Here is a 15,739-nt window from a genome sequence, read left to right on the forward strand (position 1 = left end):
AGCAGAATGCTCTTTGGATCACCTAAAACTCATCCTGGATGTTTTGCAAGTGCTTAGGCTCTCTGCAGCTCCCTTCTACCCAGCTGTCAGACCAGTTCTGTAAAGCAAGCAGCCAAAACTTTGTCTGTCCTCTCCTTGGCACAGTGAAAAGGAAGCTTATAATCAAATGATATGAAGGCCAGTTTGCAATAATTCTGCACAATAGGGAATATTGATTCCCTTTTCTGTATTGACCAAAAGAAAAGGACTGAGGCATGAATTAGCTAATTTAAATTGCCCATGGAGTCCCATGTCTCATCCCCAGGTACAGCAAGCAAGTCTCCTTTCACAAGATTAGTCCATCTAAAGGTATCAACACATTTTTTGTCTTTTTCTTTATGTTTTTTTTTCTTCACTGCATCTTATTGAAACAAGAAGACAACAAATCATATTTGCACTGGTCTATCAGAGTTAACCTTAGAACAACTCCTTTAGAGTGAACAATTTGCATTTTCTTATTTAAGTGCTTCTAGTATTTTTTTCTTTGTTTGAGTAGGAACCATTTTTTCATGGGAGACGGGCCACAGGAATTCAAGTTTTGGCCAATTCCCCACTTTCTGCTAGACTTTGCACTGGTGTGAAGTGTGTTTCCTCTGTGTTGGTAAGTTACCCAGAGGGACTGCTCCGAAAGGTTTGAAGATTTGGAATCTGTCCAGATCCGGTTGGCTACTTTTTTTCTTAGTGGGCATTCACTGCTTTTATAAATGAAAAGTAACATTGGAGTGTCTTGTTTTGAACTTCTGTCACTCAAGTTCCTTTGGTCAGCAGAGGACAAAGAGTGCAAGCTGTAGTCAGAGCTCCCTCATTACTTGCTGTGGAATCTGAAAGTCTTTATTCCTGGGAGTTACTGCTTGGTAAGACTGTATTAAGAGATTGCAGGATCAAATTGTTGAGATATGATTTATGCTGATTTCAATCTCAGGTGGCTGTTGCCATCCCAGAAGCAAAACCTAAAATATGGACTATTTGTTTGTCCTCTGTCTAGTTGTCCCTTTCTGCCCATTCAGTCGTGCTGGCCACCATCAGTAGGGCTGTCCCTTTGGATTCCAAGGCTGCGCTGTAGACAAAAGTCACTGAAGTCAACAATATCAAAAATAACCTTTCAAGTTAACATTCCTGGGTTATTTTTAACCCAGATCCAGAGGCACAATGCCTCTCAAAATAATAGCAAAACACAGCCATGCATGCCTGCACAGACCTTTGTTTTGGGGAGATCCCCACTGTGGTTTTAACTCTCCATTTCCCCGAAGGAGCTCAGTCCTTCCCCACCACGGTGTGAATAAGCGGGGGCGATGCTCCCTTGGCGGCACCAGCACCTCCCGAAAGCCCAGCTCCCAAAAGGGGCCGCGGCAGCACCGGGTCCCTGCACGCCGTGGGAGCCTGTGCGTGCCGGCCCCTCTCTGTGCGCTCTGTGAGCAGGGAGAGCGCTCGTACCGCGCTCTCCCGACGGCGCTGGTACTGATACACAGCCACTGAGCCGCTTTCCTCGGCACGGAGGGGGCGGTAGGGGAGGGGGTGCGGCGCCGGCCCGCGCCGTGTCCCGGCGGCCCGGCAGGGAGGGCGGGTGGGAGCGGGGCCGGGGCGCTCCGGAGGCTCGTTTGCTCCCGGTGCTCAGCCGCGCCGCTGCCCGGGGCGGCCCCCGGCGGGGCGGGCGGGACGTGTCGCCCCCGGCCGGGTCCCTCCCGTCCCTCCCGCCCCGTACTTAAAGCGGCGGCGGCGGGCACTGCTCGCGCTCGCGCCCTGACCGTGTCACCCCACAGAGCATGGCCCCGACGTGCCTGCAGCCCCTGCTGAGGTACCGCTCCTTCGCCATCCTCTTCCTCACGCCGCTGCTGCTGCTGCCGCTGCCGCTCGCTGTGACCACGAAGGTAGGTGAACAGAGCCCGGCTCCGGGCCTGCTGCCCCCCGGGTGACCCCACTCCGCCCGGCCCCGGGCCTGGTCCCGGTGGCACCCAACCCACCGTGCCAATTAGATGCAATTCATTCTGGGCCAAGACAAGCCCAGGCGTAGCTGGCCGGCATTGTGGCTGTCCTGCATTATGTCGTAGCGATTGGAGTCGGCTGAAGGGCAGGAGTGCTTCCCCCATCTCTCTGCTGAGGGTCTGGTACTCCCAGCATGTTGCTTGGTGACATTCTCCATCCTGATGCAGTCAGCGTTGCGTTGTATGAATTGGTCAGGATTTCAAATGCCATGTCTTCCAATTCATCCATCTTACTCCAGGGATGGCGACGGCACAACTCCTTTGCGTTCAGTGGAGTTACACCAGCGTAAAATTGGAATAACCCAGGAAAGTTTGAGCTTTAATGCCTTGTAGCCTTCTTGATCAAGTGTGAAAGCTGAGTTTGCAGTATTTTAGCCTACTAGAGCTTTGGAGGCTATTCTAATGCCAAAGCCAGCCTTTCTTCTGAGCAACTTGTATCGCTCAATCTGTTTTACAGTATGGGAAAATTTTATCTGTGTTTATAAACCAAATTGCCAACCCTTCTTGTTTACCTAAGTTATACCAGCCTGGCCTTTCAGGTGAATGGTGGTCCTTTATACAATGAGGAATTCCTGACTGTTAAGCTCTACTTTGATCAAAACTAGGAAAGATAATTTCCAAAAAAATTATGTATGTCTTCAGTTTGCCATTATTTGTAGGCATATTTTGTTATTAGTCTAACCTAAGAAATTACAATATTTCACAATGGGAAGACAATATTTCTGTCAGTGACTGTTTTTTCATCTCTCAATCAGGAGTCAGGTCACTGCGTTTTGTGTCAACTGCACAGAAACACCAAAGAGACATTCTGTGACTGTTTCCATAAATCACAGATATATATATGGGTATAAATACAAATATATATTTAATTCCAGATCTTTTGTTGTTTGAATTGGCCACAGTTGCTGGAGTTAAATTATAAGCATGGCTGTATTTTTGAACTTCACATAAATTATTTACTCTCTACTCTCTAAAACCAGGATTTTGAATTTTATTCACTTAGAGTTGTTTATCTGTCTTTCATACTAGCAACAGATTAACCACAGTCAGTTCTACCCCTGCATTACTGCAGTACAGCATGAATTGTATCATGAGCTGACCTCATTTATAAAGGGAAGAGACTTCTACAGGATCTGCCTGATATCTTCTAGTCTCTGAAGAATTTTTCTTTTCAAAACTTGTGCTGTAATTAGCCTGGAAACTTGAGGGAAAAAATTTCACATTACTTACAAATGGTGTTTTCTGGTTCTTAAACTTTTTCCCCAACACTCAACAAAATTAACGAAAACACAGCCCAACTTACTAATAAGACCTGATGACAGTTTTTAAGTGTCACTGTCACACCATTTATTTTAGCAATAAAGTCACATTTGTTGTATTAGAGTAAAATCCCATAAACACATGCCCTAAATAGGAGCAAATAGTGAGCTACAGAACACCAACTTCAGCTTTCAAGCAGTTCACTGTTAGCTAATGAATACCTGCTTCTCCTGACAATTTTTAGAGTACAAACCACAGAAGGCTGGGATACAGAATTGCTTGGTCAACAGCCCAAAAAGACAGGTTACAACAATTCTAAACTAGGGAAACCCCTTAGCAGGTAGGGGCAGTATGATATGGGAAAATAGTTTAATACCTCTAATGTGCTTAATCACAAAAAAAAAAAAGAGTTTTAAGAGTTTTACTTTAGGAGTTACTTTAAAAAGCAAAGAAATTTTAAATTATTCAGTGAAATAGTTTCTGAGCTCAACTGTGTTACTGGACATACATCAAAGACTTGTGAATTTCAGAAAAGCTAATAATCCACACTGGGAAATTTGGCCATCCATTTAAAGAAATTAACTCTATATTGCTGTTCTTGGCTCCTAGATGTAAAATCTGCTGACCTCAACCACCAAGAGGTACTTCTACACGGCAAACTGTGCACTTACCTAGTGGTGGAAGATTTGTTTTTCTCACAGCATTTATTTTGTATGGTTTTATTAAAGCAAACACTATGGTCTTCTTGGTCAAAAAGATCTTTTTTGTACAAGTGACTTCAGAACATGATTTAAAAGCACAAGTTTAAGTCCTCATTCAGCATAACTTGTTAAGCTACAGACAGTGGAGTGTGTGAGCCACTTTTAAGAGCTACCAATGTGTTTCTTATCTTTAAAAACAGTTTCTAATGCTTAAATGTGTCTTCTATTATGTTGCAGGAGGCCAGATGTGCATATGTCATCATTATCATGGCTGTGTACTGGTGCACTGAAGTGATCCCCCTGGCTGTCACCTCCCTCATGCCAGTGGTATTTTTCCCTCTGCTTGGAGTTCAGACCTCTAAAAAAGTAAGGAACTTGTGCAATCCAGGTCTGATACAGAGAAATCCGAGGTGCTCTGATCCTTCATCAATATTTAGCCAACAAGTCTGTATTAATGTTCAGGTTTCTTATATGGGAAGATGCTGAACTACGTACGCACTTGCCCAAAGTGTTAACAGTGGGGGGCTTGAGGTGGTAGAGGGGAGGGTCTGTTTTGGACATGGATCCTGCTGCAGAGCATCCCACTAGTGCCAGCAGTTTGTGTGTTCCCAGCCACAAAGAGGAAGTGAAAGTAGAGCTGTCAGTCTTCTGGGAGATCTCAAAATGCATGGGACAAACCTGTGAGAGTTTGTCCCATAGTGCCGGCAGGTGTGCTGTGTGCTCCCCAGGTCTCTGCCTGGGCTGTTTGTGCTGGAGGCACAAGGCATAGGCTGTGTTCAGGATCTGTAGCCCAGGTTCACCACTGCCCAACAAGCTGGTAAAGGCAGGTTGCTGCTGGCGTTGAGAAAGCCCTTTTAGAGCTCAGTATTTCCAGCACCTTCCATACTTTGAATCCCTAGCTGCATTTTAGGAAACTGGTGTCATTTTGCACAATGATGCACAAAAAGCTCCTGCACAGGCAAGTCAGCAGTTACACACGAGATCAAGGGTTCACGAAACTGCAGGGAGCTCACAGGCAGCAGCTGCCTCTTGTTCTAGTGTTGGCTGGGGCCTGCTCCAGTCCATGGATTTGAGAGGGTGGTAAGCAAATTGTACTAGTGAAGCAAGTATTTTGGCCTGACTTATCTTCTCTGTCTTACAGGTGTGCTTGCAGTACCTAAATAGCACAAACATGCTCTTCTTTGGAGGGCTGATTGTCGCAATTTCTGTTGAGCAGTGGAATCTTCACAAAAGGATTGCACTGAAGGTCCTTCTGATTCTTGGGGTGAAACCTGCACTGTAAGAGTATTACATTGGTTTTCTCTTACCTCTTGTTAGTCTAGCAAAGGCCCAGGGATGATATTTAACAGTCAGCAGAGAAAAGATCCTTCAAGAGCCAATTTAGCTGTACTTGCAGAGTATCCAGAAATGAAGTCTAGCAACAGGAGCAGTTTATTTGTTCTTTATCCAAAACTAGCATCTGACTAAATTTTAGAGGCTTACCATTGGGGACAAAATTATGACAGACTTAATTATGCCCTGGGATTCCTTCAGTGAACATGGCAGAGCTGTCCTAGAAGGGTAGTGGCTACACACATCCCTGCCTGGGCTTTGCTCTCCAAATTATAGTGACTACAAAGCCTAGCAGCATCTGTTCACTTTCTTCCTCTCTCCTCTGTGTCTTTCTTTTCAGCCTGATGCTGGGATTTATGATAGTCACTGCCTTCTTGTCAATGTGGATAAGCAACACAGCCACCACTGCCATGATGGTTCCCATTGTCCAAGCTGTCCTGGATCAATTGGACACCACAGAGCATGAGTTGACCACGGTGGAACCAGCAACTGGGCAAACAAATACAGCAATTGAGCTGGAGGAAAAGAGCAAATCAGGGTCCACTACAGTGAGCGGTAAGGGCCTGCTCACCAATATGCTGATGCTACTGAACTTGCTACACTCAGCTCCCCAACCTAGGAGTGCTGTGTACCCTTTCCAAGGAAAGAGGATGGTAACCTGACTGAAATCCTGTAAATATATGACATTTAGGTTTTACAAAATAGCTTTTAATTTTGATGGCTGCCATTTTGTATGCTGGTGCTAGAGCCCAGACAAGTTGTTACATTCTTTCCTTCAAGCTGGAGTCATCCTCCCAGTTTCCCTAGACTTAACTGCCTGTTTAGGGAAGTGAAGAGCATATCCTGTGGGAAATAACCATCCAGACCCAGCATCCCACTTTCTAAATCTTGTGATTATCAGTGGGGTTTCAGATTCTAGGCCATGTAGGACTATTTGAAAAAATTATGTAAACACAATCTATTTTGGCTATAGGGTAATAATTATCTCTTTATTGACCAGATGGTATGTGGAGGTAGGGAGAAGAAAGAGGACTACTTTAAAAGCCACATGGAAAAGAGGAACTGGTGTAATTTGACCCACATTAGACAAACTGCTCTTGTGTGTGCTCTTACCCAGATGCTTGATTCCTCAAGGTCCTGTGCCACTGATGTGGTTCTACAATAGGTTTCACTTCATTTTAAATATGTGTACAAACTCAGACCTTCTCATTTCAGTGCCCTGCTGTGCTGTTACGCAGGGCTATATTATTAAATATGATTAAAGATCAGATTACAAGTGTAGTGAAGATAATAAGAGTGTGCAAAAAATACCCTTTAATATTGTTGAGCTGGTTGCAATTGCCATAAATTCTTTGTCCTGCTCCATTAGTCCAGTCAGACTTCAAGATTAGAGTGTTAACCTCAGAGAACAATGGACACAGCAGTAAAGTTTCGTGGTTATTGTAAATTGACATAATGCCAAGCAAGGATTTGGGTTTCAGTGTGGGTTTTTTTTTCCTGGCTGTATTCATATCTGTTAAAGCTAGTTGGGTTCTTGCTGTGGAATTGGAATGGTTTCAGTGACTACAATATTTGGCCGGTGGTGAGCCTCTCTGTGAAACAAGACACTACTGAAAAGGAGTTGTGGCACTGATGTGGGCAACAGCATCCTTGGATCATGTAAACCCAGTCCATCAGCCTCTTTCTTCTGCTCCTCATGAACATTAGTCTGAAGTATTTAGGTAGATATCTGTGGGTTTTTTAATTAAAATAAATGGCACCTACAAACTGGAAGCACTAAGCCTACAGACCCTATCCTGAACTCTCTGCCTTTCCGACTTTACCTGAGGCAAATAATTGTCTTTCTGTCTAGGTGTAAGCAATGAACAAGTCACTGGTGACCCCAAATCTTCTGAGGAAAATAAAACGTGGAAGCGTATATGCAAGGGAATGACACTTTGTGTATGCTATGCTGCCAGCATTGGAGGAACTGCAACACTTACCGGAACAGGACCAAATGTGGTACTGAAAGGCCAGATGAATCAGTAAGTAATTTTTGCTGCTTCTTTTAGCTACACTGTCATACTGTTTGTGTGACCAATTGACTGGTCTTTGATGACAGTTGCAGTTGTGAACTTCAAGCAATTAGTTGAGGAACTGAGACTGAGAAATGTGTATGAAGTGTTGGGCTTCGTTTTTTTTTGCTTCAGCATCTTTTAAAAGGAAGCTATGTGATGGAATTAAGGTCTTCTGAGAAAATTGGAAATACTTGTTGGCAATCAACATGCAATGGTTGATTATGCGATATTGGTTCTTCTGTGTCCTCTTTTTCAACTGAAATGCAGCACATCTGGAAGAGGAACTGCAGTAAAGAGCACCGGAAGAATGTAGATTAACTCTACTCATAAGCATACTGAAGAAAGCTAGAAGGAACTTGGCCACTCCTGTAACACTGTTCCTCCATCCTGTGGCTGTGGAAACTGCAGTTGTGTGTTCTGTCATTGCTAAACTGAGGTTGGGAACTGATCTACATGGAACCCAATCTGCAGTGGAAATTTTTCCAACATTACTTCCTTGTGTTGCAAGTACTTCAGCCTTAGCTGCTACATTATTTCTTCGTTTTAACACCCAGCTGGAAGTTTGCTATTGATATTTTTCCTCCAATCATTATTGGCAAGCACAGAGAATAACAAATATTGCCTTTCTTAAAACACTGTCATCATTGTTTCAAGCCAACTGGCAACTTTTTCATCTGTTGAAGGCAGCAGAAGTACAGGTGTTAATTTCAGGGAAGACATTTCTTGTTCTCTTACTAGAATGAGTTGGGAGGAAGAAAAAAATATCCTTTCTTGGGATAAATGAACAGATGTGTTAGAAGTGAAAGGTGTCTAGAATGAATGGGAGCTCTTTCAACCACGCTTGTCTGACTGAGACCTAAAGTGTCAACATAAGCTCCTGTATGCATCAAATTAAAACAGAGGGAAAACTGACAATCATTTAAGTTCTGCTCTGAAATCAGGCTGCCTTCTCTCATGATTTAAATTAGGCTGTGGATGTTACCTATGATTGCTGGTAATGGTTGTCCTAGATTTACATGCATAATTGTCTGTAGCACATATGAAAGGGAGACTAGATTGCTAAATGTTTTGACATTCATACAGAAAATCATTTCTTTACAGGTTATACCCCGACAGTAATGATATTGTGGACTTTGCTTCCTGGTTTGGATTTTCATTCCCAAACATGGTCCTGATGTTGGCGCTAGCTTGGCTTTGGTTACAGTGCTCCTTCATGGGACTCAAGTGAGTATTTATCTACATGATATTGTGTCAACCCCTCAGTAAGTTAGTGCAGGTCAGCTTACTGAGACATCTGGCTAAAACAAATGCATTGACAAGTTACTGATTTTGTAGCAGAGAGCAGGTCCATTTCACAAAAATTTTGAGGTCTGGAAACCTTTTGTGTTCGTGGGAGGTATATTAAGGCAAAAGCCATATACATTCTTAATCTTCAGACAAAATTGCCTTTTTATTTTTCAATCTCTCGCCTGAATTTCAGCCCTGGGAGAGCTGGCATAGCTGGTTTGCAGCCATTGATTCAAATCTGACTTTTTCTTCCTGGGTTACTCCAAATTGCCATCCTTTGATAGACCACATTCTTCTGTGAGAACTGGTGTGTGTCTCCACAAAATACTTTGGCACTGTTGTAGTTTCTTTATTTATGGCCTCTGCTGTTGTCTGTGTCTGTCCCCAAGAGGGGCAGCTGCAGAGTGATAAGGATGTTAGATCCCTCTAATATGTTCATACTTACAGTGGTTTTTTTCTCCCTTTTTTCAAAGCATAAAAAAAAACTGGGGCTTTGGGACAGAGAAAACTGACAAAGAAAAAGCTGCATACAGTGTGCTGAAGGCAGAAATGAAGAAGTTAGGCCCTATGTCTTATGCTGAAATAAATGTCCTCCTTTTGTTTATATTGCTGGTGGTCTTGTGGTTTTCCAGAAGCCCAGGCTTTATAAAAGGCTGGGCTAACATACTCTTCAAAGGAGGAGAAAAGTAAGTATTTAGGGTTTTTTTTCCATCTTTTACCCACTTGGTTATTAATCAGATTCCCTTGCTCATACATTCCATTTTGAATGTGGGATCATTAATTCCAACTTTACCTGACTTCACATGTTTGCTGGGCTTGATACAATGGCTTGTACATGACACTACCAATCATCTGTGATTTGACAGTTTGTGCTGCAGTGAAAATGCTGGAGACTGAGACATGGAGCAAGCTGAACTTCCTAAAAGAAGAGAAAATTCTGTAATGTTGGTCTCAGTCACACTGACATACACCTTGGTATTTTGTTTGTATGAGCTCCAATCAGTTGCAGTGACATTTAAATATTTGGTAATATCACATTCAACCAACACCTTAGAACTCACTGGAAAATTGATTTTGTGCTTGGAATGGCTTCTTTGTGTAGTGTTTGTGCATGGCATGTTAGTAATATAAAATACATTTTGGGACTATCATTCAGGCCATTTCTTTAGATGTCTGTCTTTGAGATACAACTGTTGAATCTTGGCTTCAGCGCAGAGAAAGAACCCTGCTCCAGGAGGGATGAGTTGTCATCCAGGACTCTATTTATTAATGTGCATTGTAGCTTGTTTCTTTTATTATTGTGTTTAAATTATGGCAGATCTGAGAGACTTCAGACATCAGCTGATGTCCTATTTTGCTCAAGCCCCAAATGGGATGGCAAAGATCAGTGACTAGAATGCTGGAAGGCAGCTCTTTTCTAGGAGAAAGGTGTCCATTTTCTAACCTGTATTCTCTTTTCTTCATTAGGTATATCACTGATTCTGTTCCTGCTATGTTTGTTGCCCTGTTACTGTTTGTCCTTCCTGCTCATAAGCCCAAATGCATAGGCTGGAATCCAAGCATGTCTGACCCTGAACAGGGTGAAGAAGGTATTTAAAAGAGGCGCTGTAGTACTGTGAAACATCTAACCCACCCAGCCAACAAGGCAGAAACATGCACTGGATTTGCATGCAGTTCTTTAGAGCATCTCACCTACCTCCCTTGTTGGGCAGCCCTGGGGCACAGTCCATGTTGGTGTGTGTTACCCTCACCCTGTGCAGATTTCTCAGTGCTGCGCATTTGCCCACTGGTATCTTACAGAACAGAAGACAAAGTGTCTTCGCTCTCCTAAAACATGTTCTACTTTTTATTTCTCACTTCAGATAAGAAAAAGCCATTTTTATCAGCCCCGCTGCTAGAATGGAATGTGGTTCAAAGGAAGATGCCCTGGAACATTGTGCTGCTGCTGGGAGGAGGTTTTGCTTTGGCTGATGCAAGCGCAGTATGTCCTGACATCTGTTTTTCTCTGACTCAAAGGCAAACTTCCCTGGTTTGTTATCTAGTCCTGTATTACTGGGCATGCACCCAAAGCCAAACCCAGTAGCAAAGTTCAGATCTGAAGGGAGATCTAAATTAGCAAAAACTAAGGAGAGGTGAATGCTTGTGAATCTTCTTCAGGAATTTTTGTTCTTTAAAGTTTCTTTAATTTATCTTACCTCTTGGAGACTCCCAAGTAGGTTGGGATCTTCGCTGTCTGGACAGTCGAGAAAAGCATCCTTTCTTATTTCTGTAATCACCCCAATCCCAGCCCTGGCTAGCAAAGTAGAAGTATAGATAGCACTTGTCAGATTTTCAGTACCATTTGAGGTTTGTTTGAGGGTTATATATCTTCAGACTTAAAGCAAAACCACTGCTGAAGTGGTCAGAAAGAAAATCCTGGATTGATGCTGTGTTTATAAATTCACAGAAAAGGCAGCTAAATTCCCAAAACAGGAAGGAATCTTGAGGTGAACCATATTGTTTCTTTCATCACTGCTAAGATGCATCTAAATCAAAGCAAGCATTAGCTATCAGTAGTGCAATATTTTGGGGAAAGTCATGTTCACATCTAAGTTTTGTGGCTAATTAGGTTTAAACCATGGGGCAAGTTAAAGCTGTGGCCCTGACATTCATCCACATACAACACACATAGATTATTAAAGTTCCAGAGCATTAAAAATTATCAAGTCAGATTTCATAACCTGTTTGTATCAACTACTGCCTGTGTTCCTACAATAGAGCATTCATACAGAATCATAACCTTCAGAAACCTTAGAAAAATGTGCCAAGAAGCTTCTGGGCCATACACTACGTATTTGCAATGACCTCAGAAAAATTTTCTTGTTCAGCAAGAAAACCAATAATTTTGTAACCTGTGTGTGAGCAAGTATTTGGTTTCTGGAAGAATCAGAAAAGTGGGATTCAGTGTGATGTCCAGTTGGCAAGGAATTTTTTTTTAGTTTTTGTGACAGATAATTGTACTTTCCTGGATGATGTTTGTATAATTCTGGAGTCCTTTAGTATTATTTGTCAGGAATGTTGCCCATAACATGGCTTCCCTGTTTGTGAGTCAGGGGTTCTAAACCTCACTGAAACCCACTTTCCTTCTTGCAGAACTCTGGGCTCTCAGCTTGGTTGGGTCGTCAGATGACACCACTGGGATCTATCCCACCATGGGCCATTGCATCAGTGATCTCCCTTATTACAGCTGTCTTCACTGAATGCACCAGTAACGTGGCCACAGCTACCCTCTTCCTGCCTGTCTTTTCATCCTTGGTAAGATTGCTTCTGTCCTGTTACCCTGTCAGCTGGAGGATTAGAGTTAAACTGCGTGGCAAAGCAATATTATAATTATTGTCTTGGATGTTGCTCCAGTGTACTTAAAAGGAAGCCAGGTCATGCCCTCTGTAAGGTGTGTGCCTTGGCCCTGGAGAGGGTGAAGTGACAGTCACTTTTTCAATACAGTTCAGCAAACATCAGTTACTTCTGGTCATTTTGAACCATCATCTTAGAACTGGAAAATACACACACACAAAACCCAAACCAAAACAAAATCCAGCACTTTCTGATGGTGCCTTTGAATTATTCATCTTCACATTTTGTGCTAAAATACTCAAAGTGGTAGGCCTGATTATGAGGAATGTGCAATTTCTCATAGGAACCCAGAATAATTTTAAAACTTGAGGAGGAAAACCTGATAAATTTTGCTGCCTTTTCTGAGCAGAATCAAAACTGTGGCATAAAGAGAAAAATAGATTACTTTGTTCTTTAATTAGAAAAGGACAAACACTTTATTCTAGACTATTTCCTCAAAGCAAAATTACCTCAATCAAGGTAGTGAGCTATTAATGACTTAAACTGGCATTTAAGTTTTGAGTGCCACAGAATTTGTGTAAAGTCTAAGAGTGTCACTCCACGTGCCTAGTAATTATAATTCCCATTCCTGGAAAAAGGGTGGTCTGAGGTCAAAGAAAAGATTGTTGGATATATTTGACCAGAAATCTAAATTATACCATAGAGCAAAACAAACAACAAGAAAGAATCAAGCCTTGTTTTTAAGTATCATTGGACAGGAAACAACGGCAAGTTATCTTTAAGCACATGTGGATTTCAGAATAAAATGTTTGTGAATTATTTTGGTGATGTAGTACGAGGCAACAAAATAAGTCTATGTATCTCATTGGTCTGGGGTAGATTGATCCTTTATGCTTTTCTTTTCAAACAACCCCAGAGTGATATTCTCTCCATTTCATTGCAGGCTGAATCTATCAGGATCCACCCCTTGTATGTTATGCTGCCTGGTACTCTCAGTGCTTCATTTGCTTTCATGCTACCTGTTGCAACACCACCAAATGCAATAGTGTTTTCTTATGGCCACATCCATGTTTTGGATATGGTAAGATAATTGCCTTCTCTCTTATCTGAAATTCTCCATTGCTTTCTTCCTGAAATATGGTGAGAGTTTAATTTTCTTTGCATAGCATTTCCAAAGTACCAGGAAGCTCTTATGGGTTGTAACTGCAACTCTACGCAACTCTCTTCTGCAGCGTTAATATTGTGATAAAAATTTGCATCTCTGAAGTAACAGTACTTCTCTCATGGACTTTGGCAGACATACAGACTGGCCCAAGTGAAATGAAAAACTGACAAGTCATAAGTCTCTGAAACCTGAAGGGTTAAAGTCCAGGCATGCCCTGCAGCGTTCTGGGGCTTTGGCAAGTGTCTAAAGCCTTGTCTCCACTGGAGCTGAAAGCAGAAGGTAGCAATCAGTAGCCCTTGGCTCTGGTCCTCTGATTTTCTGCCAGACCACACAGGGCAGGTTTTGGGCGGAACACACAAACATTACTGGTTTTCTAACTGGATACTTGAAGAGGGCATAAGCTGTTCTCTAACTAATAAGTACGACATGTTACACATGCCTTAAAGCTCCTCGACTGGTTATATACATAGCAAAGCGCTCAAAGACTTTGCACAGTGTGTTTCCTGGTATCTCCACCTAAGCAAGAGCAGAAGGCAGTGGATACAGTGGCTATTTCTGTGATTTATTTGACCATCTTTCTTGTGTATGTACAAGTAGGTCTTGCTGCAGTTTGCTGTGCTGGTGTTTGGTTATTGTTGGTTTGGATTTTTTTCCTCACAGGTTAAAGCTGGACTAGTGATGAACGTCATTGCAGTCTGCTGTGTCTCACTGGCCATCAACACGTGGGGAAGACCTATGTTTCAGCTGGACACATTCCCAGCCTGGGCAAACAGCACAAGAAACCAGTGAGCTGTGAAGAATTCATGTGTTGAACTAGGAAAGTACCCTCAGTACTCCCTGTCGCCTAAAGTCCTGTATAAAGTCTCATCACCGCTTCAGATCCAGTGTTGGGTGTTTGCTGCCTTCCAGCAGTCACACATCAGTTCAAGTTTGAACCAACCCAATCTTACTCCAGTTGTGCTGGAGCCAAAAGTGTTTGCAATTGTACAACCTCTGTGTCAGGATCATAAGTATGTTCAAGTGATCCATTGTACCTCCAATCAAGGTCAAGGATTAGGATTTATCAAACTTTCAATAAAGAGAGGGGAGGCTGTTGTATCAAATGGTTTGAACTATTATATCACTGGTATGTACTTGTATATCATTAGCATTGAATATGGCACTCAGGCAGGGGCTGAACATTCCTTACTTATTCCTTATATCTACAAGACAGCAACTGTACAGAGAAATACCCGTTGTCACTTGTATAGTGAAGAAGGGGTATGCCATGTGCTGCTATGTTATGTTTTAGTTGGGCCTCAACCATGTGGTGGGATCCTTCCAAGTCAACATCCAACACACTTTCTCTTGCCTTGTTTTCACTCCCAAATCTCACTGCATTTAGACACCTTTATTGAGGGTTGAGATAATGTAATTCCATGATAGTCATGATTCAGCTGATATCTCTGACAACGATGCACTAAGGCTGGCTCTGTGTTTCTTGCACTGTGGCAATTAGAGGGCAGGGAGCCTTTCCCTCAGTCACGGGTGTGATTTCACATGCCAACTAGTGTTTTCTGAGTGCCAGCCTGGAAATGACCAGTGGCCCTTGGGACTTCACATCTATTGCAGAAGTTCCTGAATTAGCCCCTGATGTGCCTTATTAATTAACTCTGGAATTTTTGAGTGAAGTCAAGATGTGAGGAAGGCTCTAACTGACGACCTGGGAAAAATGTAGGGGCCCAGATTTTAGTGCTTGTGCTGGCTGACAGCAGTGGGAGTTGTCCTGTGTACTTTGGAATTCATGTCTTGTAAGAAAAGTAGTTTATAACGTAATTATGCCATTTCTGTTGCAGAAGTAGTCTACAGAATGATTGGTGTTGGTCTGGGTGTATTTTGTCAGTGGTACACGGATGCTTTCCCTTCAGCCCTGGGGATGGAAGTGGGTGGGAGGTAAATCAGTGTCTTACGGTGGAAAGATCTGTGGGTATGACCTGGGATTTGCTTCCAGACTTGCCAGTATCCCCATGCAAGTCAGTTCACCTCTTTGTGCTTATTTCCCCTCCTAAAGAAGATGTTATGGAACCTATATCTACCTCACCAAGGTGTTGTGAGGACATAAGGTAAAATTCTGCAGCCGTAGTGATTTCTCACCTCATGATAATGGGTGCAAGGTGTTAAGTTTTAGAATTATAGAATTCTGTGTAGAAGACCTGGCATATAGCATAGTATTGTGTTTAGGATATTCAGTAGTTCTGTTATTAATGTGAATTTTCTTTATGGAACTGGAAAAATACATTTTTATCTAGAAGCGAGGGAAATATTTATCCACAAAATTACCAGGTGCTTTTTTGAGCAGAAAACTGCTTTAAGAATTTATTTCCATGCCTTTATCTTTTATGCTCTTTATGGTGGTAAGCACCGTAAACTGTCCACTGAATGTTGTTCCCAAGAGCCACCAATGGCTCCCTGTCTTCCCAGGGAATGGTGGAGCATCTGGATAAACACACTTCCACTTGCAGAGTCTGTCTAAGAGGCCAGTTCTAGTGCCAAGAATCGGCAATGAGATATTGCTCACAGATATTTGTCACCACCTGAAACTTA

General features: G+C 42.6%; 1 protein-coding gene across 1 annotated transcript; it reads left to right on the forward strand.

Annotated features, from left to right (window-relative positions):
- Positions 1-1,741: 1,741 nt before the first annotated feature.
- SLC13A5 (solute carrier family 13 member 5) lies at positions 1,742-14,436 on the forward strand. Its single transcript, XM_030962602.1, has 12 exons — positions 1,742-1,907; positions 4,220-4,348; positions 5,124-5,260; positions 5,655-5,869; positions 7,167-7,338; positions 8,473-8,595; positions 9,132-9,344; positions 10,126-10,247; positions 10,521-10,639; positions 11,791-11,952; positions 12,935-13,072; positions 13,817-14,436. Exons 1-12 carry the CDS (start codon positions 1,803-1,805, stop codon positions 13,943-13,945), a joined length of 1,764 nt encoding a protein of 587 aa, XP_030818462.1. The 5' UTR covers positions 1,742-1,802; the 3' UTR covers positions 13,946-14,436.
- Positions 14,437-15,739: the final 1,303 nt, after the last annotated feature.

This window comes from Camarhynchus parvulus, chromosome 19 (genome assembly GCF_901933205.1).
Source record: "Camarhynchus parvulus chromosome 19, STF_HiC, whole genome shotgun sequence".
In the NCBI taxonomy this organism is placed as follows: domain Eukaryota; kingdom Metazoa; phylum Chordata; class Aves; order Passeriformes; family Thraupidae; genus Camarhynchus; species Camarhynchus parvulus.